Source organism: Hippopotamus amphibius, chromosome 1 (genome assembly GCF_030028045.1).
Source record: "Hippopotamus amphibius kiboko isolate mHipAmp2 chromosome 1, mHipAmp2.hap2, whole genome shotgun sequence".
NCBI classification, from domain to species: Eukaryota; Metazoa; Chordata; class Mammalia; order Artiodactyla; family Hippopotamidae; genus Hippopotamus; species Hippopotamus amphibius.
Genome location: NC_080186.1, coordinates 36609456 through 36631836, shown reverse-complemented (window position 1 = coordinate 36631836; position 22381 = coordinate 36609456). Strand labels below are relative to the sequence as shown.

General features: G+C 53.8%; 2 protein-coding genes across 4 annotated transcripts in view; both read left to right on the top strand.

Annotated features, from left to right (window-relative positions):
• The window catches only part of EIF2B3 (eukaryotic translation initiation factor 2B subunit gamma), a 142729-nt gene extending 141464 nt beyond the window's left edge, over window positions 1–1265 (top strand). For all 3 annotated transcript variants that reach the window (XM_057708806.1, XM_057708797.1, XM_057708817.1), the window contains one exon: window positions 1043–1265. In XM_057708806.1, coding sequence (XP_057564789.1) covers window positions 1043–1076 — 34 coding nt within the window. In that variant the 3' untranslated portion in view covers window positions 1077–1265. The remainder of the gene's footprint in view (window positions 1–1042) is intronic.
• A 6469-nt stretch (window positions 1266–7734) lies between these two features.
• PTCH2 (patched 2) lies at window positions 7735–21313 on the top strand. The gene is made up of 22 exons (XM_057742456.1): window positions 7735–7827; window positions 8271–8463; window positions 13146–13335; window positions 13429–13498; window positions 13698–13789; window positions 14388–14583; window positions 15179–15300; window positions 15449–15596; window positions 15674–15805; window positions 15888–16043; window positions 16128–16220; window positions 16473–16598; window positions 16691–16809; window positions 16915–17263; window positions 17414–17726; window positions 17816–17958; window positions 18040–18220; window positions 18346–18626; window positions 18715–18852; window positions 19872–20014; window positions 20101–20200; window positions 20577–21313. Exons 1-22 carry the CDS (start codon window positions 7735–7737, stop codon window positions 20841–20843), a joined length of 3645 nt encoding a protein of 1214 aa, XP_057598439.1. The 3' UTR covers window positions 20844–21313.
• Window positions 21314–22381: the final 1068 nt, after the last annotated feature.

The window sequence follows — 22381 nt, the reverse complement described above, 5'->3', positions numbered from 1 at the left end:
CCTCAGTTTCACCATTCCCTGACCTTCTTGTATTCTACCACCCTTCACTTTCTTGCAACTTTAGCTCTCCACTTACATAACCATGCCCTATCCTTGTCATTACCCCAGACCTCTGAAATCTTTCCTGTGCCAGTAGCTGTGCTAGACACTGGGGTATGATCAAAATTCCACTGCCCCTGCTCTCCAGATTCTTTCAGTGAAGTAGAGATAGAGATACACATTAGGTAGAGTGTTTTCACAAAGCAGGAAATGGACAGTTCAGAAGGGAAGGCATCACATAGTGGAGGTGCTTGGTTAGGGCATTTAGGGTGAGTAGGAAGGGGAGGAAAGGCATTCAAGGCAGAGGGAACAGCATGTACTAAAGTCTAGAGCTATAAAATAATATGGCTTCCAGGTACAAATGGAGAATGATGGAAGATAAAGCTGGAGAGGTAGGCAAGGGTCAGGTCATAGAGGGCCTTATAGGTTTGAACTTTACAGAAATAATGACCACTATTTATCAAACACTCCATGATTCTTTAACTCGTTGAATCCTCACAATAACCCTATCTAGTATGTGGTGTTATTTACATATGACATATGAGGCATCTCCCTTTCTCCTTTGAATATCTTCATTTAACTATTTAAGTCTCTCTTCTTCTCATTCTTTTCCCCCACTCCCTATCCTCAGCCACACCACAGTTTTTCACATCCCTCTTTCTTATACCTTTGTCTTTGCTCATGTGGTTCTAACAGCCTGGAATGCCTGCCCCTTATTATACTGCCTGAAAAACTCTATTCATCCTTTAAGACTCAGTTCTGGTTCCCCTCCCAAGTGAAGTCTCCTGAAAGCCAGGTGTAGAGAAGAGTCAGTCCCCTCCTCCTATGTGGGAAGATGCTGTCTCTTCCAGAGTCCTCTCGGCAAGTATTCCTGAGAGCTCTAAAGAACAGAGCCACGTAGGAGAGGAATAAATGTTTATGAACACAGAATTAGAAGTAATTGGGTTTGAAATGACATCTTTTGCTGCCAGTTCTTAAACAGTCTTTTCTTTTTCTTTTATAGCCAAACGAGTGAACGAGGTGATCGTGGGGAGTGACCAGCTCATGGAGATCTGAGTTCCGAGCAAGTCAGACTCCTTCCTCTTGGCCCCCAGAACTGCAGATGTTGGCGGGCCCACCTGTTTGACTCTGTATTTATTTCCCAATAAAAGAAGGGCTCCCAAAGCCATGTTGGAGACTTATGGCATAGTCCCAAGCTCCACATCAAGTGGACTCCAGGGATACACCGTGTGTGTTCATGTTGTAGAGACCATATGGAGCCAGCGTGTAGAACAGGATAGGAGGCAATGGCCTTGCTCTTGTACACCGAGGTTATCAGGCAGGGGCAGCAGCTGTCCAGTGATGAAGCTCCTAGAAGAGCTACTTTCCAACTGGCCGGCCCAGCCTAGTCTTTAAAAGCATCTCCCACCTGAAAGGACCTGGGGGTACTTCAGTCCCTGACGCTAATCAGGCTTCCTAGACCCATAGGCCTAGCTGCTGCCATTGCCACATCTGCATATGATGCTCCCTCTACAGCTGCCAGTTTGGGCAGCCTGGCCCCTGAACCTCAGCCCAGGACTTACTACTCTGCTCCCATACCTACCACACAGATTCCTGGCCCCTGCCAGCACACCACCCCCAGCCTCACCCTCTAACCCCTGCCATTTACTTCCTGTCCTCCCAGTCTCTGGGCAGTTTCCCCAGCTCAACTATTATACCTTGGAGACCCTTAAAGCAAGCAGGAGGCAGCCCATGCCTAGCCAACAAGCCTATCCCCACAGGTTTTAGTGGAGGCAAGAACAATAGAAGAAAGCCACGGTTTGAGAGAAGCCAGACACCTCCTCATCTCCTCTTAGTGAGGTCTGCCAGATCTGCCCAACCTGGTAACGAAGAGCCAGGAACGTATATCATCGTTTGAAATTCTTTCTGACTCTTCTCCAGCTGCACTCCTTTATATTCTGATATACAGAGTCTCCTGCTTCAGATAATTGAGAAATGAGACTTCAACACTCACAGCTCTTCTGGAGCCCTCTCCACCTTGCCTTTCCCGCCCCCCCCACCCCACCCCCCACTCCCAGACACATGTACTCCACTCTTGCCGCTCCCTACACTGCTTTTACAACCTGCAGGTGTTTGGTGGAAGATGAAAGTGGTTCCTGGGGTGAGATTTCACCTCCTAGAATTATCAAAGTAAAGGTTTCTCTTGATGTACTCACTGTGGGTGGCAGTAATTATAAAGAATGATTTGAAATACTGGTTTCTGCATTGCTTCAAAAATCTGAAGTCTCTCTAGTTCATTGAGTGATCTTGCCTGAATCTTAGTTGCTTTTATTGAACTTGTGAGAAACTAGATGAGCATTCCTACCCTGGGGGATCTCCACCTCCGCCAGCCTTCGTGGTTGCTCTAGAGCTCCACATTCCTCCCACTGGTCAGGACAAGGTTCCTGAAAGTTTGTCCAAATCAGGCAGGAGCTGAAATGGCCCAGCAGAGTGGTTGAAATCGATAGGACTGCAGCGGAGTTGGGAGTAAAGAGCTGTGGTGGTGACCAAGATGATCCCCTTTGGAACTGAAATTAAATTTGTGGGGCTCCGATGATGCTGGAGATAGTTTTGGCCTGGATGGAAGAAGACCTGCCCTCTTGAATGTTGTTTGTCTTTGGCCAAATCAGTCTCTCCTCTGTCCCTGAGTTTCCACATCTGCAAAATGGAAAAGTTGGACTGGGTGACTTTTAAGGGCCCTTCCTATTCTCAGCTTTTGTCCCCTCTCAGAGCTTTCTGACCCTTGGGGTCTGGGTGGCCCAAGAGGCCAAAAGACTGCTCCTTGACTGCAGAAAGGGGATAGAGGTGGGTAGGTTTGGAGGCACGGTGGGGTAGGGGAAGAGAAGGGATTGATTAAACTGTCCCAGAGCCTTCTCATATCCCTTTCCGATCTTCCCCACTGAGCCCTTGGAACCCTTGACAGTAAAGCAGAAGGAAGACCTCTCCTCTGCCTTCCCTTGCACAAGTCCATGAGCAGCTCCTGCTCCAAGGAAAGGAAGGAGCTGGGGAAAACACAAGGTAAGGGTCCCCCGTGGGAAGGCCTTGCTGAGTTTGGGTCCCAGCTGGGAGCAGCCCCCAGCTCAGGATATTGCTGCTGTTGTCTCCAACAACTCCAGAACTGGCCGAGTGCCCAAGACGCTTTGATTTCTCTTTGCTCTATTTGTCTGCCAGAAGGCAGCGACAGTTTTTGTTTCCTTTTGGCAGCATCCACAGAGGTTTGAGCAGCTGAATATCCACTGGCCAGCTACCTCTCCGTGGGACAGAAGCCAGAAGAGCCAGGCAGGCAAAAGAATTGACAGAATCTGCCCTGCCTCTCCCAGTGATGCTGCATGAGGAAAGTGGAGGAGAGAGAAAGAGGGCCTTTAATGCCAAATCAAGGAGGACTCTGGGGAGGTATTGAGGAACAGTGTTCTGGGAGCTTGCCAGATCAGACACAATTTGATGGCTACTGCTCCAAGAACCCTCCCCCAGTAACACCTCTCCCCACCTGCCAGTAAGAGCTCCCTGAGCCTGTAAGGGGACTAACTGCCAAGACTGCCCTCCAAGCATTTTCCCAAGGCCAGAGGCTGAACTTCTTCCCAGTTCTTCACCACATTACTCTTGCTAGTTCACTCCCGTCTGCAGTGGAAAGTGTGAAGGAAAACTCTCTTTAGCTGGATCCCAGGAGCGATCTAGGGGTCTGCACAGCTTAGTTTAGAAGCTGTTTCTATTTCCAGAGAATTGCAGAGTATCCTTTTTTTATTATTATTTTTTAATCCACAGGCATCCCTACCCCTAAAGAGGTACATAAGCCAGGTCTTTGTATGCTGCTTTCTAAATAGTTAAATGTGTTTGAGGAAGGGGGAGAGGGGTGTGGGAAGGACCACCCAGACAGGAGGTCTAGAAAGCTGAGCTGTGATGGAACTGACAGGGATAGAATGAGGCTGAGCCGGAGAACACATTCTACTATAGGTCAGGATGACCTGTCCTCAACCTGAGCCATCTGCCACCACCCAGAAGAATTGCATCAGGGGCTTTTCCGCCATGGATAAATGGGGAAATTCTGCTTTGATTCTTATAGGCCATTCTCTGATCTCTGGTTGTAGCCTCTGGCACTAGAGATTTGACAGGTGCTATTCGCAGAAATCTGCCTAGAGGGAAGGGGCATACATTCCCAGGCTTGTCTCCTAAACATAATGGGTGGCTGCTGGGGCATCTGCTTCCCTCCTCCACATCTCAGAGTCCTTGACTTTGCCTGGCCCAGATAACAGAAGCCTGCCCAAAGCATGGTGAGTGAGTTGCGTGGGGAATGCCAGGGAAAGAAGGCCTACCCTGGCTCCCCCCTCATGGACCCCACCCTGAAGCTAGGCTGATAACTTTCCAAACACTGTGTGTGTGTGTGTGTGTGTGTGTGTGTGTGTGTGTGTGTGTGTTGCCTCACTTTTCCTGGCATTTTCCTCAGCCATATATATTATCTCATTTAATCCTTAGGGCAATATCAGAGAGTATGTGACTTGCCCAAGATCTCATAGCCAGTAAATGAAAGATCCAGACCTTGAACCATGTCTTCTCCTTTTAGATTCTGTCAGCCTCCCACCTCTCCCATCCAGTTCTCATTTCTGGAAACCTCCCTGAGTATTCCGGCTCACAGTGGTTTCCCCTGTGGTCTCTGTGCTCCCTCTTAGGCTATGAACTTCTAAAAATCAGGTACCCTACAACCCCAGAGTTTAGCAAAGGGGTGGCTCCATAAGAGACGTTAAGGAATATCTGTCTCATTAATCAGTGGTTAGATTTACTCCTTGGTGATAATGAATGATTGCTTTCCTCTTTTTTTTATTCCTTGGAAACTTTCTCTGGTTTGGACCCAAGATACATGCCCAGGTTCAGTGGAAGTGACTGTGAACCAGGCTATTCCATAGTTGAAGCAGGCTGCTTATAGAGAGAAGAGAGGAGCTTCTTCCCTTTTTCCCTGAGGTCTGTGGCTCTAGCTCAGACTAACTGAGCTGAGCTGTACTTAGGAACTCACTTTGTTGGGGAGAAGAAAGGTCGCTTTGGAAGTCAGAGCAACCAGAGGGCACAAGGCCCTGGGTTAGAATTATTGGAACTGCAGGCCAATTTCTCCCACCCTGGTCTTTGGACTTTACAAGGCAGGAGGTTTTCTCAGCAGTCAGGCCCTGCCCTGAAAGCATCCATAGAAGTGCTGGACTTCACCACAGTTGTTAGCAATGGTGGGCCTGCTGTGGAAACAGAGTCCCAAGGCCCAGGTGATTAGCAATCTGTTTCTCCATGGACCTTATGTCTGTAAATTAGCAAGAAGGAAGGAGGTCTCAAGAACTACTTATAGCAAAGCCTCTCTACTTCCAGTCCTGATGACACCCAGCCACACCCATACATCTCTTGCTGTAGCCACAAGAGCAATCTAGGGGCCTAGTTTAGAGGCTATTTCTATTTCTAGAGAATTGCTTGAGGGTTCACTTTCTTCATCCACAACAGGACCCTCTTCTCTATGACAGGGAGGAACAAAATGCTATGCGTATATGCTACTTTTACTGTGCAGTCACTACTTGGCCAACGGCATCACACATGTATTAGTTCCTCCAAGGCATTTGGCTGGATTAATGGACAAATGGAAGTGGCAAACACGCTAGGAGTCCACCACCTCGGCCTGAAGTTCCCCTTTCTCCAGAACTGAGGAGAGATCTCCAGGGATGATGTTAATTGACACAACTTTTCAAAAAACAGCTTGGCAGTGTGTAGCAAGAGCCATAAAAATATTCATACTTTTTGACCCAACACCCCCACTTCTGGGAATTGGGTCCTAAGGACATTCTCCAAATGTTTGATACAAAGGCTGTGTAGGAGCATGAAATGTTTATGATGTAATCATAAACAAGTCTGGAAGAATTGACCAAGAAATTGGTCAGAGATAATAGTAGTTGTGTTGGAGTAATGAGTTTACTAGAGTTTCTTTTTCTCTTTCCCAAACTGTACATGCTCGTATATTGATTTTACCCTCCTCTGCCACTCAGGGTTAATCAGTCAGGAACTTGCAGAAACACACTCAGAAGCCAGATAGTTGATGAAAGTTTAATAAAGAGACTATTCCCTGTTTCGAAGTCATTTCCAAGACTGGTTTCTAAAACTTCCAAATGACTCACTCAACAATTATTGAGCACCTACTTATTGTCTAGTGAGGGAGGCAGACTTTCAAGTACATAAGTTGTATCAAATGCAATAATAAATATACAAATTGAGTGTTACAAGGAGCACAAAGAAAGAAGCAGCTATCTGTTAGAAAGGTGGTGTGGATCAAGGAAAGCTTCAACGGCAGATGATAGATTCATGTTCAGTTTTGGTTTTGTTTTTTGAGTTTTTTTTTCAGGCCACACTGCACAGCTGGCAGGATCTTCGATCCCCCTCCAGGGCCTTCGCCAGTGAAAGGGCGGAGCCCTAACCACTGTACAGCCAGGGAATTCCCTCATGTTCAGTTTTTGTTTTTAATAAATTTATTTATTTTATTTATTTATTTATTGGCTGTGTTGGGTGTTCACTGCTGTGTGCGGGCTTTCTCTAGTTGTGGGGAGCAGGGGATCCTCTTCGTTGCGGTGCTCCAGCTTCTCATTGCAGTGGCTTCTTGTTGCAGAGCATGGGCTCTAGGTGCGTGGGCTTCAGTAGTTGTGGCACTCAGGCTCAGTAGTTGTGGCACATGGGCATAGTTGCTCCACAGCATGTGGGATCTTCCTGGCCAAGGGCTCGAACCCATGTCCCTACATTGGAAGGTGGATTCTTAACCACTGCGCCACCAGGGAAGTCCCTGTCATGTTCAGTTTTGAAGGTGGTCTGCCAAAACAAAAGGGCCACAGCATGTACAAAGGCAGAAATACATGGAATAACATGGTAGCTTTAGGAAATTACATGTGGCTCTGCAGAGCTGGCAGGAACGTTGGGTGGGCGTGAAGGAACTATGGGAGAGAAGGTTTTGATTAGATCCTTCAGGGCCCTGTGCTCCAGTTGGGCTTTGTGTTTTGGCGCTATCCTCAGATGTGCATTTTAGAGAGATGACTCTGGCCTCAGTGGAGAGAGTGGACTGAAGGGGGAGAGAATGGAGGCAACAATTGTGAAAAGAAGTCTTTGGGTCTTGGCTGGGTCGGCCAGCAGATACCTTTTCTCAGCATTGGTCTCTCCTGACTTACATTTGGCCAACGCATCCCCTCCCCGGGTTCGCCCTCCCTTCTCCTCCGCGAGGGCCTGGCGCGCGGGCGGGCGGTTAAGCAAGGAGAGGGGTGGCCCTGCCTGGGTGGTCTCCTGCCCCGCCCCCCGCGGCGCCGTTGCCCAGCAGCGGATCCGGCAGCGCGGCTCCGGGTAATTTGCGAGCAACTCAGCCAATGGGAGGGCGTAGCCCCGGCCCGCTCCCTTTTTCTTGGACCACAGACGCCTCTCCCGCAGTGCGGTCGCCACCTCGAGCCGCGCCGGGCGTCGCGGGCCGGTAGTTGTTCCTTCACGCGGGACCCACTCCGCTCCACGCCGCGGCTCCGCGCCCCGGGCCCGCCCCGCTCTGCACTCCTCCGGCTCACAGACGCCACTGCACTCCGGTACCCGCGCCTAAGCGGCCCCACTGAATTCCGACGCGGAGCCCCGGGGTACGCGGGACCAGGCCCGCCTATGGGGGCTCCCAGATAACGCGGGTTGGGGGCGCCCATGGCCCCCATCCCCGCCAGCATGGCTCGGCCGCCACCTCTCGGGGAGCTGCTCCCGGGCTACACACCCCCAGCTCGATCTGCAGCACCCCAGGTGAGTGGACGGGAAGCCGGAAGAAGGGACCGGGTCTCGAGACCCCAGGTCTGTCACTCTTAAAGGTGTGATGTCTCTGAGTGCCATGTTTTTGCCCACCCGGGAAAGCTGTGTGTGTGTCTGTCTGTCCGTGTCTCCTCGGCATCTGCCCGGTGAGTGTGTGTGTCTATGTCCACCTCTATCGACCTGAGAACAGGTGTGTGTATGTATCCTATCTCAAAAAACGAATCTGTGCCTTCCTCAGGTGTATATTGGGTGGGAGGCAGGGAATGGAGTTAAACTTTTTCCAGGTTTGAGCCTGTGTCTATTTAGTTCATCCCTGTCTCGCATTCAGAAACCAAGAAGCTAGATGTTGGTAGAGGGTGTATGTAATAAGGAGAAAAGGGAAGGGTTTCATGCGTTGTTGCAGTAACGCCTGGATGACCCTTCTCTTTCCATCCCAGATCCTAGCTGGGAGTCTGAAGGCTCCACTCTGGCTTCGTGCTTACGTCCAAGGCCTGCTCTTCACTCTGGGCTGCGGGATCCAGAGACACTGTGGCAAAGTGCTCTTCCTGGGACTGTTGGCTTTTGGGGCCCTAGCACTGGGTCTCCGCGTGGCCATCATTGAGACAGACCTAGAACAGCTCTGGGTGGAAGGTGAGTTGTGGACACTGGCTATAGCTGCTTGGGTGTGGTGAGAATAGGGTGTGCAGCTGGCTACTGAGTTCTAGTGGGCTTTGCTCTGGGTCTGGAGGGGGTACCTGCCTGCCAGAGCCTGGGCATCTGAGAGCACTGCTCCCTCTCACATCCATAAATGGACATCTGCAGATGCTGGAACCCTATGACTAGGTATATGGAATAGTTATCTGGGAGTGTGTGTGTTCATTTAGCATTTATTGGCGATCTTTTTTAATGTATTTGACTGCATTACAGTGTTTGTAAAGGCAACTGCAACAAGACCCATTTTTCAGTAGCAAGGAAAGTAAAATATATGCTGGGATATAATATACAATATAATACAAAGCAGAAAATAATTATATGGTGTAAGAGAAGGCAGGGAGAGATCGCATCTGACTAGGAGAATCAGAAAAGTTAGAACCAGAAGGCTGGGGAAACAGTAAGTCATGTGGCAGGCCTCCAGGGAGAAGTCCCATACACCGAAGCCCCCAGCAACCATTTAGTGGAAAAGCAGCACAGAATCTGCACTTTGAGGCAACAGCAGAGTCAGATGGAACCAAATCTTCACTTCCTAATGGAAGTATTAGATTAAAATGATTTCTTATTAATAGTTGTGACGTAACTGTCCTTTCCTGGGCCTGGTATGGCAACCCTCTAACAGAGTCAAACTCCCCTCTGTTCTTTCCTGGGAAATTTGCATTCGTGGGCTCGCCCAGACCTCCCCCATCCCTGGCCCACACCCAAAGGCAGGGCCGAGGTTAGACTCTCACACCCCTGAGTTATTTTAAATGCTGGCAAGCCCTAGGATCCAGAGCAGATGTTTCTTGGAGCCTGCCTGCCTGTTGGGCTCCCACAGCCCATCCCACCCAGGCCCCCAGCCCTATGCAGACTCTCACATATATACACACACTCTAGGCCAGCCCTGGGGTCTGGAGCAGATGTTTCTCTGTGCCTGCCTGCCTGCCCCCAGCCCCAAGACAAACATGTGCACACACATCACTGCTGCCTGGGTGGTCCCAAATGACTCTTGGATTTCCTGCCACAATAGAGGCTGTCTCCCACCCCTTCTTCCTTCTCCATTCCCCAGATCTTCCCAATCTAAACACTACTTGAACCTCCATGTTTCCTCATCCTTTCTCCTACACTCCAGCACAGGACAGACTAGATCCCACTGGATTTTGCTGCTGTCTGTGGGAAGGTGATATGAAGGTGGTTATCAATTCCTAGGTCTTTTTCCTTTTTTTCAGAATATCACTCTGCCCTGTATTAGCTGGGGCTAGGGGTGAGGTAAAAGCAGGGATCCTGACCTGATCTTTTCTCTGTACATCTGTAGTTGAGGTTTCTTCCAGCAATGCCATAGGCAATCAGGACTGAAAAATATTCTCCATTCCTTTACTGTTTTAATACAGAAAGCAAAGAAAGATGCAAGACATTAGCTATCAGAGTTCTGGACTATCCAGCTTTGCCATGGTGAGATTTGGAATGTGACTTCTTCCTGATCAATATTAAAGAGGAAGGACTCAGAGATGAAGTCTCTAAAATAAAAACCATAGGGAATTCCCTGGTGGTCCAGTGGTTAGGACTCTGTGCTCTCACTGCCAAGGGCCCAGGTTCAATCTCTGGTCAGGGAACTAAGATCCTGGAAGTCGGGTGGTGCAGACAAAAAAAAAAGAAGAAAGAAAGAGAGAGGGAAAGGAGAGAGGAGAGGAGAATCACAACATGTAGCTCAACTAGTACTTACAGGAGCAGTGATAGAGATGGTTTGAAATTGGAGCTGTCTCTGAAGATAAGGAACAGTCCTTCTATCTAGAAGGCAGGGGACAGCCACACATCAACTGGTGGAACCACTGCTCACTCAGATACCCAAGGCTGAAACCTTGAGAGTCAGCTTCAGTTCTTCTTGCTCACTTAACTGGTCATTAAACAATTTAAATTCTCCCTTCTCAACCTCTCTCAGATCCCTCCTTTCCACCCTTGTGGCTGTTGCTCTAGTTGAGGCCTGGCAGTACACTCCGGATTGTAGCATTTAGAGTGCTTTTAGCCACATGAAAGAGAGAAAGGGAAGGAGGGAGGAAAGAAGAAGAGGACTGATTTATTACCCCCCAACAAGAAGTCTAGCAGTAAACAGTAGAAAAGTCCCAAGATGGCTAATTCAGCAACCTAAGGACATCAGCAAGGACCCAGATTCTTTCTTTCTCCTGTGCCTTCTTCTGCATATTGTCCTCAGGCTTATCACCTCCTTCTCCCAAGGTGGCTGCTGCAGTGGCAGAAAAGGGAAGTCATCCCTGTCTTGCATCCCTTTTTGAAAGTGAGGAAAAATTTACCACTTACCCCTCCCCACCACCCACCCCCACCCACTTCCCATTTGGTTCTATTTTGGTGAGAACTGCGTAGCATCCTATGCCTAAATCCTTCACTTGGCAAAGATGGTGGAATTACTGTGATTGACCTCGTAGGCTAATCAAATTTCACCTCCTAAGGGCTGGGGAGGGGCCCAGCTGCCCTGAATCACTAGGCCTTTCACAGGATAGCCCAGGAAATCTAGGTCTGTTAAGTGGCTGATCTTTCCCCCTCACCTTCAAATCTGCCTCCACACTGCCCTCCTGTGGTGCATCTAAATCTGACCAAGCCAGTCCCTGCTTAGGTGGCTAAGCAGTTATATCTTCCCTTTGTAAAGTTTGTAACAAATGTGATGATTTTGATGTCTCCTTCCCCTGTTCCCCCTACTTCTTCCCCACTCACAGTCTCTTTTTCCCTCCAGTTCTTTCTCATTTTTCCGTCACATCATTTCTCTTGCAGTAGCTATTGAATAATAACTCCATATCTGTACCTACTGAGTGCTGGACCACTTCCTAAGTACTTTGTCCACATTGATTCTAATTCTACCAAAGTAGGCATTGCCTCCATTTCACAGATGAGGACGTTGAGGGTCAGAGAGACTAAATGATTTACCGCAAGCACAGACCAAGAATCAGAGCCAAGACCCCAAGCCAGGTCTGTCCAGAGCCTTTGTCGTCCCCTCCGCCCCACCGCCATCTCTTCTCGCCTGCACAGTATATCCCAGTTCCTCTGTCCTCATATCTGTCGTCATTGTTTTCAGCCAAGACTTATCTTTTGCTCTTCCTCATTTTCTCTGAGGATTCCTTATTCTCTTTATTGCTTTACTTTATTTTTAAAAATCTTTTGGTCACGCCGCATGTCTTGAGGGGATCTTAGTTCCCTGACCAGGGATCGAACCCTCACCCTTGGCAGTGAGAGCTCAGAGTCCTAACCACTGGACCACCAGGGAATTCCCTTGATGCTGTAGTTTAAATTGTGCGTGTCTCTTTCTCTTGCTTTCTTATTAGCTCTGTCTGGGTTCCTTCTTTCTCCCGTGCCTCCTTCTCCTCAGCAAACTCCCCTCCTGTCCCTCCTTGTGGTGGCTCTGGCCCAAGCCTGGTGAATTATAAACACTGCCGTGCAGGCCTGCAGAAGGAGTGGGGAGTCAGGAAAGGAAGAAAAAGGGTAGGTGGAATTGACAGCGGAGAAGGCAGGATGGCTGTGTGAGACTATTATGGGGGAAGGCCAGGAATGTGACTTGTGAGGATGTGGGGGGATGTGAGCATATGGGTGAATCTGTGATGGAGGGTTACTTGCGTGAGTGAGGGGATTGCGTGGGTTTGAAAAAGAGATTAGGGAGCATCATGACCTCCAGATTGGGGGCTGGAGTCTTGGAGAAGAGGTCCACTGGGCCCCAGAGGTGGCCGTGACCTACAGGAAGAGGCCCCAGGTGGGTGGAAGCAAGATTATGGGTCTCAGACCAGGTCAGGTCCACAAAGCCTCTGGGGTGGTTTGGCCCTGGCCTCCCCCAAACCATAGTCAGGTGATAGCATCCCTCACGGCACCCCTGCCTCCCCAGACCCCAGGCACACAGCTGGCCTCCATGGCCAGTGTAATGACTTGATCAAGGAGATGAAGGCAGGCCTGGCGCTGGGATTCCCCCTTGTCTGGACAGAGACTGGGGAAAGGGCTTTTCTTCCCCAGGCGCACTTTGATGTCACCTCTGCCAGGGTCCACGCGTGTTTCCATGAGTGGAAGCAGTATATTGGCAGCACCACACTGACCCTCCCCCTCACCTGTGCCACCACAGAGCCGTTATTGCCAGGCACCCGCCCCTTTGCAGAGCAGTTTGCAGAAAGGCGTACGGTTATAAACCGCTGCCTGGGACAGCCTGAACTAGGAAACAGCCCCAGCGCTAGACCCATTCTGTTGGGAGACCCTCCAATGGCAGCCTCCCCACTGGCCCCTTTGTCCCTCCTTGTCCTCCCCACCAGAGTAGAGAGAGACTGAGTGAGGGCTTCCTTTCCAGGACACTCCCAGAACCCCACCCTGGCCTAGCTCATGTTGATCTCTCATTTTTAAGTTATTTGCCCTAAACCCAGGCAGCCGGGTTCATGCTTAAACCTTAGATCGCACAAGAATTCCACAGAGCCACACAGAGCTGGGCCTCTTCACTCCAGATTCCAAGCAGAGGGCCAGGAGTCTGGGGAGTCTGCGTGGCCACCAGGGAGAAGTTTCTCCCACTGGTCCTGGGAGGCCTCCATGGGTTAGGGTCCCACGTCCCCCGGAGCCCTGATCCACGGAGGCTCTTTCCCCCCAGCTTTCTCTCTCTGCTCTGGCAGCGGGCAGCCGAGTGAGCCAGGAGCTGCAGTACACCAAGGAGAAGCTGGGAGAGGAGGCTGCGTACAGCTCCCAGACGTTGATACAGACCCCGCGCCAGGAGGGGGAGAACGTCCTCACGCCTGAGGCACTTGGCCTCCACCTCCAAGCAGCCCTCACTGCCAGTAAAGTGCAAGTGTCACTCTATGGAAAGTGAGTCTGGCTGAGCCCCTGAGCAGCTGGGGGTGAGAGGTGCTGGAGCAGGGACGCCGCTCTGCTGAAGTCCTGTGCCCCTGGCTATTGCAGGTCCTGGGATCTGAACAAAATCTGCTACAAGTCAGGAGTTCCCCTAATCGAAAATGGAATGATTGAGCGGGTGAGTATCCTGAGCTGCTCTCTGAGACCAGGTAGAGGTGGAGCCTTTTCTGCACCAGGGCAGGGCTTGGAGAGACCAGGGTGGGGGAGGGGGGAGCTTAAACGTCAGGCGGTCGGGGCATCGCGGAGGGCGTCCTACAAAGGTCACGGAGGGAAGAGCCCAGGGGCAGGGCTGACGTGGCCTGGGATGTCCCTGGCAGATGATTGAGAAGCTGTTTCCGTGCGTGATCCTCACCCCCCTCGACTGCTTCTGGGAAGGAGCCAAACTCCAAGGGGGCACTGCCTACTTGCCGTGAGTGCTGCCACCGCTGCTCCCGGGGCCCTGCTTCAGCCCTGCCAGCGCTTCCCCAGCAGAAAGGAGGGGTGGGAGTAAAGACAGGATCAAAAGCTCCCCCGGCCTCGTTACCTCGCAGGGCAGCCTCAGGGCTCCCTCCACATCCCCCTCCTCCTCACCTCCAAAGGAAAGGCAAGCCTGTCTGAGTTAGACAAAATAAAACACAGAGATCTGTAAGAACTGAACAAAGGAGAAAAAAGACCCCCAGAAAGAGATTTTGCCAGGGAGAGTTAGCTAGGTGTCAGCTCAGCTGTGGTCCAGGCCAGAAAGAAAACCTGTTATAAGCAGGTGCCTGTATGCCAAGGGTAGCCGGTTTGGGAAGGAATGCAATGCGGCTTCTCTGGGCCTTTTCATTGTAAGCACCGTTTGTCTTGAGGTTCATCTCAGCCCCTGTATCCATCCACAGCTCACTGCAGCAGCCTGCGGGGCTAAGCCTTGCCCACCCTCCACACAGAGGGACAGATGAGCAGCTAGGATACCGCAAGGGTCCCATTGCAGCAGTTGGAGGGTGGACGTTGGTCCTTGATCCTCACCAATGATGGGCTCTCTGCTGCAGGGGCCGCCCCGACATCCAGTGGACCAACCTGGATCCAGAGCAGCTGCTGGAGGAGCTGGGCCCCTTTGCCTCCCTTGAGGGCTTCCGGGAGCTGCTAGACAAGGCACAGGTGGGCCAGGCCTACGTGGGGCGGCCCTGTCTGCACCCTGACGACCTCCACTGCCCACCTAGTGCCCCTAACCATCACAGCAGGCAGGTGGGTTCCAGCCAGGTCTGCCAGGGAAAGGTTATTTTCCTTCCCTTTCCTCTCATGTGCTCCCCTCTTCTAGGAGAGAGCAGTCTGTGTTCTGCCCAGCATTTCCTGCACGTTGTTACCCTGCCCCCACTGAGCTAGATGCCTAGAGGGTTCCATTCCTATTCAGCTCTCCTAAGGGACCCTCAAGTGGCATAGGAATCCTTTTGTCCTTTTCTAAGCCCAGAGAGGCTGGACTTCATCAAAATACACGTGTACAGGGAAACAGGACACATTAGGTAAGCATGAGTATCATACTTAGTTTCCTGAGTGTCTGTGTGGCCCTGTGAACGTGGACTTTTTTCCAAAACCACCAAAGTTATGCCAGCTCCTCCTAGCAGCCTGTTTCTAGGCCTCTGCTCCCTCTTGTGGCCTCCTCTCTGCAGGACACTCGCTGTTCCCTTACAGAGTAGGCGGGAGGCTCAGCAGAATAGTTATCTACGCTCCAGGCGCCCAGAGCGCCGTGGCAAGCGTGGTTCCTGGAGGTACCAGTCCAGAGGCACCCGGTTATCCACAACCAGAGCCTTGAGAAATGGGCTCCTCCCCTGTCCCCCTCCAGGCTCCCATTGTGGCTCAGGAGTTGAGCGGGGGCTGCCACGGCTTCTCCCACAAGTTCATGCACTGGCAGGAGGAGCTGCTACTGGGAGGCATGGCCAGAGACCCCCAAGGACAGCTGCTGAGGTAGGGCCTCCCCTGGGAGTTGGCAAGGGCACCCCAGGTATGGGGAGCCACACCCTGATGCCAGGCAACTCTGGCCAAAGCCCCTTGCACACCCCCTCCTGGGTGTTCAGACCAGCTCTGACCCCTGCTTCTCCTGTACCCCCACCAGGGCAGAGGCCCTGCAGAGCACCTTCCTGCTGATGAGTCCCCGCCAGCTCTATGAGCACTTCCGGGGCGACTACCAGACACACGACATCGGCTGGAGCGAGGAGCAGGCCAGCACGGTGCTGCAGGCCTGGCAGCGGCGCTTCGTGCAGGTCAGCGTGGGGCCGGGGAGCGCAGTGCCCTGAGGCCGCTGCCCGCTCCCGCCCCTCACACCGCCCTGCCTCTCCAGCTGGCCCAGGAGGCCCTGCCTGAGAACGCGTCCCAGCAGATCCACGCCTTCTCCTCCACCACCCTGGATGACATCCTGCACGCCTTCTCTGAAGTCAGCGCTGCCCGTGTGGTGGGCGGCTACCTGCTCATGGTGGGTCCTCCTGGCGCCTTGCCGCCCCCCACCCGGCGCCCACCTGGGAGCCCCTATCCGAGACTACCCTCTCTCCCCACAGCTGGCCTACGCCTGCGTGACAATGCTGCGGTGGGACTGTGCCCAGTCCCAGGGTGCCGTGGGCCTCGCCGGGGTGCTGCTGGTGGCCCTGGCGGTGGCCTCGGGCCTCGGGCTCTGCGCTCTGCTTGGCATCGCTTTCAACGCTGCCACTACCCAGGTACACCAAGACTGTGGGGCGGACTTGGGGACCAGCGGCCCAGGCTGCTCAGCTCCTCCAGCTGCCCGCCCTGTGCCCCTCCAGGTGCTGCCCTTCTTGGCACTGGGCATCGGCGTGGATGACATATTCCTGCTGGCACATGCCTTCACAGAGGCTCCACCTGGCACCCCTCTCCAGGTGAGGCCTGGGCTCCTCTGAGGCGCTGCTGCATAGGGGCTCAGGGCCTCTTGGTTTGAGTGAGCGTGGGCTGGTAATGACACGTGTGCCTTGTTTCCTCATCTGTAAACGAGGGTAATAATAGTGCTTGTGTCATAAGGGTTCTTGTGAGGGTCAGTGAGGTCATTGAGTGCTTAGAACAGTGCGATAAATGTTAGCCGCTCTGTGGTTCCTGTCCCCCCCGCCACCGTTCACTCTGCCGTGTCCTGGCAGGAGCGCACAGGTGAGTGTCTGCAGCGCACAGGCACCAGCGTCGCACTCACATCCATCAACAACATGGTCGCCTTCTTCATGGCCGCCCTAGTTCCCATCCCTGCGCTGCGGGCCTTCTCCTTGCAGGTGAGGCCTCACACATGGGGCCCGGGCTCAGGGTGGGCATGGAGCTGGGGCAGGCTTCATCCAGGCTTTGTGCCCTCCTGTCCACCCCGCAGGCGGCCGTAGTGGTTAGCTGCAACTTTGCAGCTGTGATGCTTGTCTTCCCAGCAGTCCTCAGCCTGGACCTTCACCGGCGCCACTGCCAGCGCCTTGATGTGCTCTGTTGCTTCTCTAGGTACCTCTACCCCACCAGGCCGTCCTTCCTTGGCCCCATCCTGTCCTGTCCCCTCAGCAGCATTTCCAGGCACAGACCCATCACCCCTCTCTCTGCCTCTTCCAGCCCCTGCTCTGCTCGGGTGATTCAGATTCTGCCTCAGGAGCTGGGGGACAGGACCGTACCAGTGGGCATTGCTCACCTGACCGCCACAGTCCAAGCCTTTGCCCACTGTGAAGCCAGCAGCCAGCGTGTGGTCACCATCCTGCCTCCCCAGGCGCACCTGGTGCCCCCGCCTCCTGACCCACTGGGCTCTGAGCTCTTCAGCCCAGGAGGGTCCACGCGGGACCTTCTAGGCCAGGAGGAGGGGACAAGGCCGAAGGCAGCCTGCAAATCCCTGCCCTGTGCCCACTGGAATCTTGCCCATTTCGCCCGCTCTCAGTTTGCACCCTTGCTGCTCCAATCCCGCACCAAGGTGAGCCTCCAGGCCCCGGGCAGGTCAAGGTGGGACAGGGCAGAGGCTTCTTAGGTGTCTCTGGGCCCCAAGAAAGGAAGAGGGCTTAGCCCAGCATCCAAGGGCCCAGGGGTATCCTTGCACCTCCAGCTTAGTTGCCATTTCCCACAGGTCATGGTGCTGGTACTGTTCGGGGCTCTTCTGGGCCTGAGCCTCTATGGAGCGACCTTGGTACAGGATGGGCTGGCCTTGACAGATGTGGTGCCTCGGGGCACCAAGGAGCATGCCTTCCTGAGCGCCCAGCTCAGGTACTTCTCTCTGTACGAGGTGGCCGTAGTGACTCAGGGTGGTTTTGACTACGCCCACTCCCAACGTGCCCTCTTTGATCTGCACCAGCGCTTCAGTTCTCTCAAGGCCGTGCTGCCCCCACCGGCCACGCAGGCACCCCGCACCTGGCTGCACTATTACCGCAACTGGCTACAGGGTGAGAGGCGAGGAGACCTGCAAGGAGGGCTGCGGCCGGCAGGAGCTCCCAGAGCCCCAGGCCAACCGGACCCCACCCTATTCTCCCAGGAATCCAGGCTGCATTTGACCAGGACTGGGCTTCTGGACGCATCACCCACCACTCATACCGCAATGGCTCTGAGGATGGGGCCCTGGCCTACAAGCTGCTCATTCAGACTGGGGATGCCCAGGAGCCGCTGGATTTCAGCCAGGTTGGGAGAGCACTGGAAGGGTTGGGATGGAGGGGCTCCAGGCTCTATGCGCCCTGCCTTCAGCCCTCTCTCCCTCTGCAGCTGACCACAAGGAAGCTGGTGGACAAGGAGGGGCTGATTCCACCTGAGCTCTTCTACATGGGGCTGACCATGTGGGTGAGCAGCGACCCCCTGGGTCTGGCAGCCTCACAGGCCAACTTCTACCCCCCACCTCCCGAGTGGCTGCATGACAAGTATGACACCACCGGGGAGAACCTTCGCAGTGAGTCCCGGGGAGCCCGAAGAGCCCAGGCCTGGGCCCACACAGGCCCTACCCTAAGCCCCTGCCCAGTGCTCCCTGTGCTCACCGGCCGCCCCCCCTCTCCCTCCGCCCCCTCCCCTTCACAGTCCCAGCAGCCCAGCCCCTGGAGTTTGCCCAGTTCCCCTTTCTACTGCACGGCCTCCAGAAGACTGCAGACTTCGTGGAGGCCATCGAGGGGGCCCGGGCAGCGTGTGCCGAGGCAGGCCAGGCTGGGGTGCGCGCCTACCCCAGCGGCTCCCCCTTCCTCTTCTGGGAGCAGTACCTGGGCCTGCGGCGCTGCTTCCTGCTGGCGGTCTGCATCCTGCTGGTGTGCACTTTCCTCGTCTGTGCCCTGCTGCTGCTCAACCCCTGGACGGCTGCCCTCATAGTGAGTCCTTGCAGGGCTGGGGCTGGAGAGACCCACAGCTTCCCCCCTGCCCTGCCCAGGAGCCCTGGGTGAGCCCTGCCCTCCCCAGGTGCTGGTCCTGGCGATGTTGACCATGGAGCTCTTTGGCATCATGGGTTTCCTGGGCATCAAGCTGAGCGCCATCCCCGTGGTGATCCTTGTGGCCTCTGTAGGCATCGGTGTTGAGTTCACGGTCCACGTGGCTCTGGTGAGCACAGGCACTAGGGGAGGGGCGGGTCGGCTGATTCGGTATTCAACAAATATTGGTCAAACACCTACTGTGTGCTAGCTACTATTAAAGAACTGGGGAGATAAGAGCAATACAGACAGGTTTTACTTTCAAGGAGCTTATTCTAGAGTGTAGAGATAAACAGTAAACAAGTAAACAAACAAATAAATAAGCGATTTCAGTAGAGAGGAGGGACAGAATGGAAGGTGAGAAAATGGGAACCAGCCGTTCTTTTGGATGGATTTACCATGAAGAGGATCAGAGAAATGGGGTGGTAGCTGGATGGCGAGATCCCACCGAGACAGAGCTATTCGCACAGAGGCAGGCAGGCCTCTCCCGCAGCTTCGTGGTCTCTGGCGGGGGAGGAGTGGGGCTGGGGTGGGGGCGTGCACCAGCTGGACGCTCTAGCACAAACCTGGCCAGACCCCACAAACAGCCCCCTTCTTTCTTCCCCCATAAAAGCTGCATTATTTTTCTGCTTATAAGAATAATATATACCCCTTAGGGGACAAAAAAAGTCAGCATGCTGGAAAGTACCAAGAAAGAATTAGAAATCCACTGAAATGCCACCCTGAGAAGTAAGTTATCGCTTTCGGTGTCCATCCTTCTAGACCAGGGGTCGGCAAACTTTTTCTGTTTACCAGCTAGTAAATATTTGAGGCTTGGCAGGCCATACAGTCTCTGGCAGCTCTGCCAGTGTCGCACCAAAGCAGCCACGAATAATATGTGCATGAATGGGTGCTGCTGTGTTTCAACAAAACTTTATTTACAAAAAAAAATGGGACAGACTGTAGTCTGCCAACCTATTCTAGACATCCCTATGTCTCACTCCTCTATACAGTGTTACCTACATGGACGCGCGCTTGCGTCCTGGGCAGTTCCCAGGGACTCGGTTCACCTGGCCTTCTGTGGGCCAAGGCATGGGTGAGCCCTGGCGACACAGATGAGCTGGGCACGGTGGGCCGAGGAGCAGCTCCAGGACCCCTTTATTCCCCTAGGGCTTCCTGACCGCCCAGGGTTGCCGGAACCTGCGGGCTGCCCGAGCCCTAGAGCGCACATTGGCCCCAGTGACCGATGGGGCCGTCTCCACACTGCTGGGTCTGCTTATGCTTGCTGGCTCCAACTTTGACTTCATTGTAAGGTAGGGGAGGGCTCGGGCGAGGAGGCAGGGCTGGCCTGCGCTGGCCGGAGGACCTGCGCAGGCTGACCACCCACACACACCCCCAGGTGCTTCTTCGTGGTGTTGACAGTGCTCACACTCCTGGGCCTCCTGCATGGGCTCGTGCTGCTGCCTGTGCTGCTGTCCATCCTGGGCCCCCCACCAGAGGTGACCACACCTTCCTTCTGCTCCCAGCCCAGGGGACGGGGTGGGACAGAGCCAGGGCACAATGCCCTCCGCGGCCAGCAGACAGGGCTCAACTCACAGGGGCCCCTCCCCGTGAAGTACCACCAGCTGAAGGTGACAGCCTCCCCCTTTGCCCAGACAGCATGTCCCTACCCCTCAGCCCTCCTGACTTCTTCATGGGCCCCACCTTAGCTGTTTAGGTGCAGGGTTTGCCCCAGGCCTCGACATCCTGTCCCTTGTCAGCTCTCGTATCCTGCTGGAAGCTGCCAAAGACCCCAGCCTCCCAACCAGGGAGGTGCTGAAGGAGGCTGAGTCCCCAGTTGCCCCTGGGCTCACTGGAGCTGGTGTCTCCCCCCAGGTGGTACAGATGTACAAGGAGAGCCCAGAGGTCCTGAGCCCCTCAGCTGCACGAGGAGGAGGGCTCAGGTGGGGGGTACCCCCCACCTTGCCCCAAAGCTTCGCCAGAGTGACTACCTCCATGACTGTGGCCCTCCACCCACCCCCACTGCCTGGTGCCTACGTCCACCCAGCCTCTGAGGAGCCTACTTGGTCCCCTGCTGCCACACCAGCTGCCAGTGGCTCCAGCAACCTCAGTTCTAGGGGACCATGTCCAGCCACCGGATGAAAGAGCCGCTGAAGCATGGAGACCCTGTTCGGGCCACATGAAGCCACTGGGACGCTGCGGGTGGTTTGCTGAACGCAGGGTGGACCCCTGGGGAGCCCTGCTGCTGCTGCCTGCCTGCCTGCCTCTATCCCCTCTTCTGACCTGGCCACCACAGACCTCCCTGAGATCCACACAAAACCACCACCCTCTAGGCGGTGAGCAGCGCTGCACACCCGGGTCCTCTGTGCCTGTGCCTGTGTCCGGGTGGGGCAGAAGCCAGGGAGCGCGTCAGGCTGCAGTGCAGCCCTGTCCCCCTTCCCACCCCACACTGCTGCCCCCAGCAGACCACGTCCCAGGGATCCTCTAGCACCCATTGCCGGTCCTGGTCCCCCACTGCTTGCTGACTCCTGGGTAGGCTCTCTGTATCCGTGCCCACCTCTCACCACATAAATTATTTATACGGAGATGTTTATTTTTGTAGTGTGTATAGATGTTAGCTATGCTGAAAGTTTTATTTTTGAAAGAGTGAAATATATTCTATATGAACTCATCTCAAATGACTCTGGCGCTTTGTTTTCGGAGAGAGTTGTGAGTTTGCAAGTAGAGGTGTCAGCGCCTCGGGTCGTGGGGCTGTTCTGGCCTTTGGTGTGTTTATTCACCTGGCAAGTGAAGATGATGTTCGGCAAATGCGTTGGTCATATCATTGGTAACAGGTCTGGCTGAAAGTGCTTAGTACACAAAATGATACAAATGTTTTTGGTGTCAGACCCCACTGTGTGGCTTCCAGGGCCATCATAATCCAGCTTCGCGTACCTCTCCAGACTCATCCTCACCTTCCTGTGTGAGTGGCATGGGGGGATGGGCGGAGGGACACAGCCAGGTGACAGGTGAGAGCTGACGTGGAAGCAGATCAAGAACGTGGCTGAGGGGGACGTCCCTGATGGCGCAGTGGTTAAGAATCCGCCTGCCGACGCAGGGGACACAGGTTTGACCCCTGGCCCAGGGTCACAACTACTGAAGCCTGTGCACCTAGAGCCCTTGCTCCACAGCAAAAGCCACCAAGCTGAGACATCGGCGCACCACAACGAAGAGTAGCCCATGCTCAATGCGACTAAAGAAAGCCTGCCTGTGCGCAGCAATGAAGACCCAACTCAGCCAAAATTAAAAAAAAAAACATTTCATTAGGAAAAAGAAAGTGGCTGAGGGAATTCCCTGGTGGTCCAGTGCTTAAGACCCGGCACTCCCATTGCTGGCCGGGGGGCCTGGGTTAGATCCCTGTTTGGGGAACCAAGATCCCACAAGCCATGCAGCCGAAAAAAAAAGAAGTGGGCGCTTGAAACAGATGGGGATAGCGGGGAGGTATTTGAGGAGTTTTGTGCCCAGACCAACCTCCAAGGCAGAGGCCTCTGGAGGTCAGCAGTCAGCTTGGCACCTCAGAGGCATCTCTGGCCGGACAGCTAGGGGAGCAGTCGAGGCACCGTCAAAGCCGGCTGTGCTAGCAACCCGTGAGGCACTGTATTTAAGCTGTTTGTTTGGTGAAGGTTGAACAGTCCCATTAT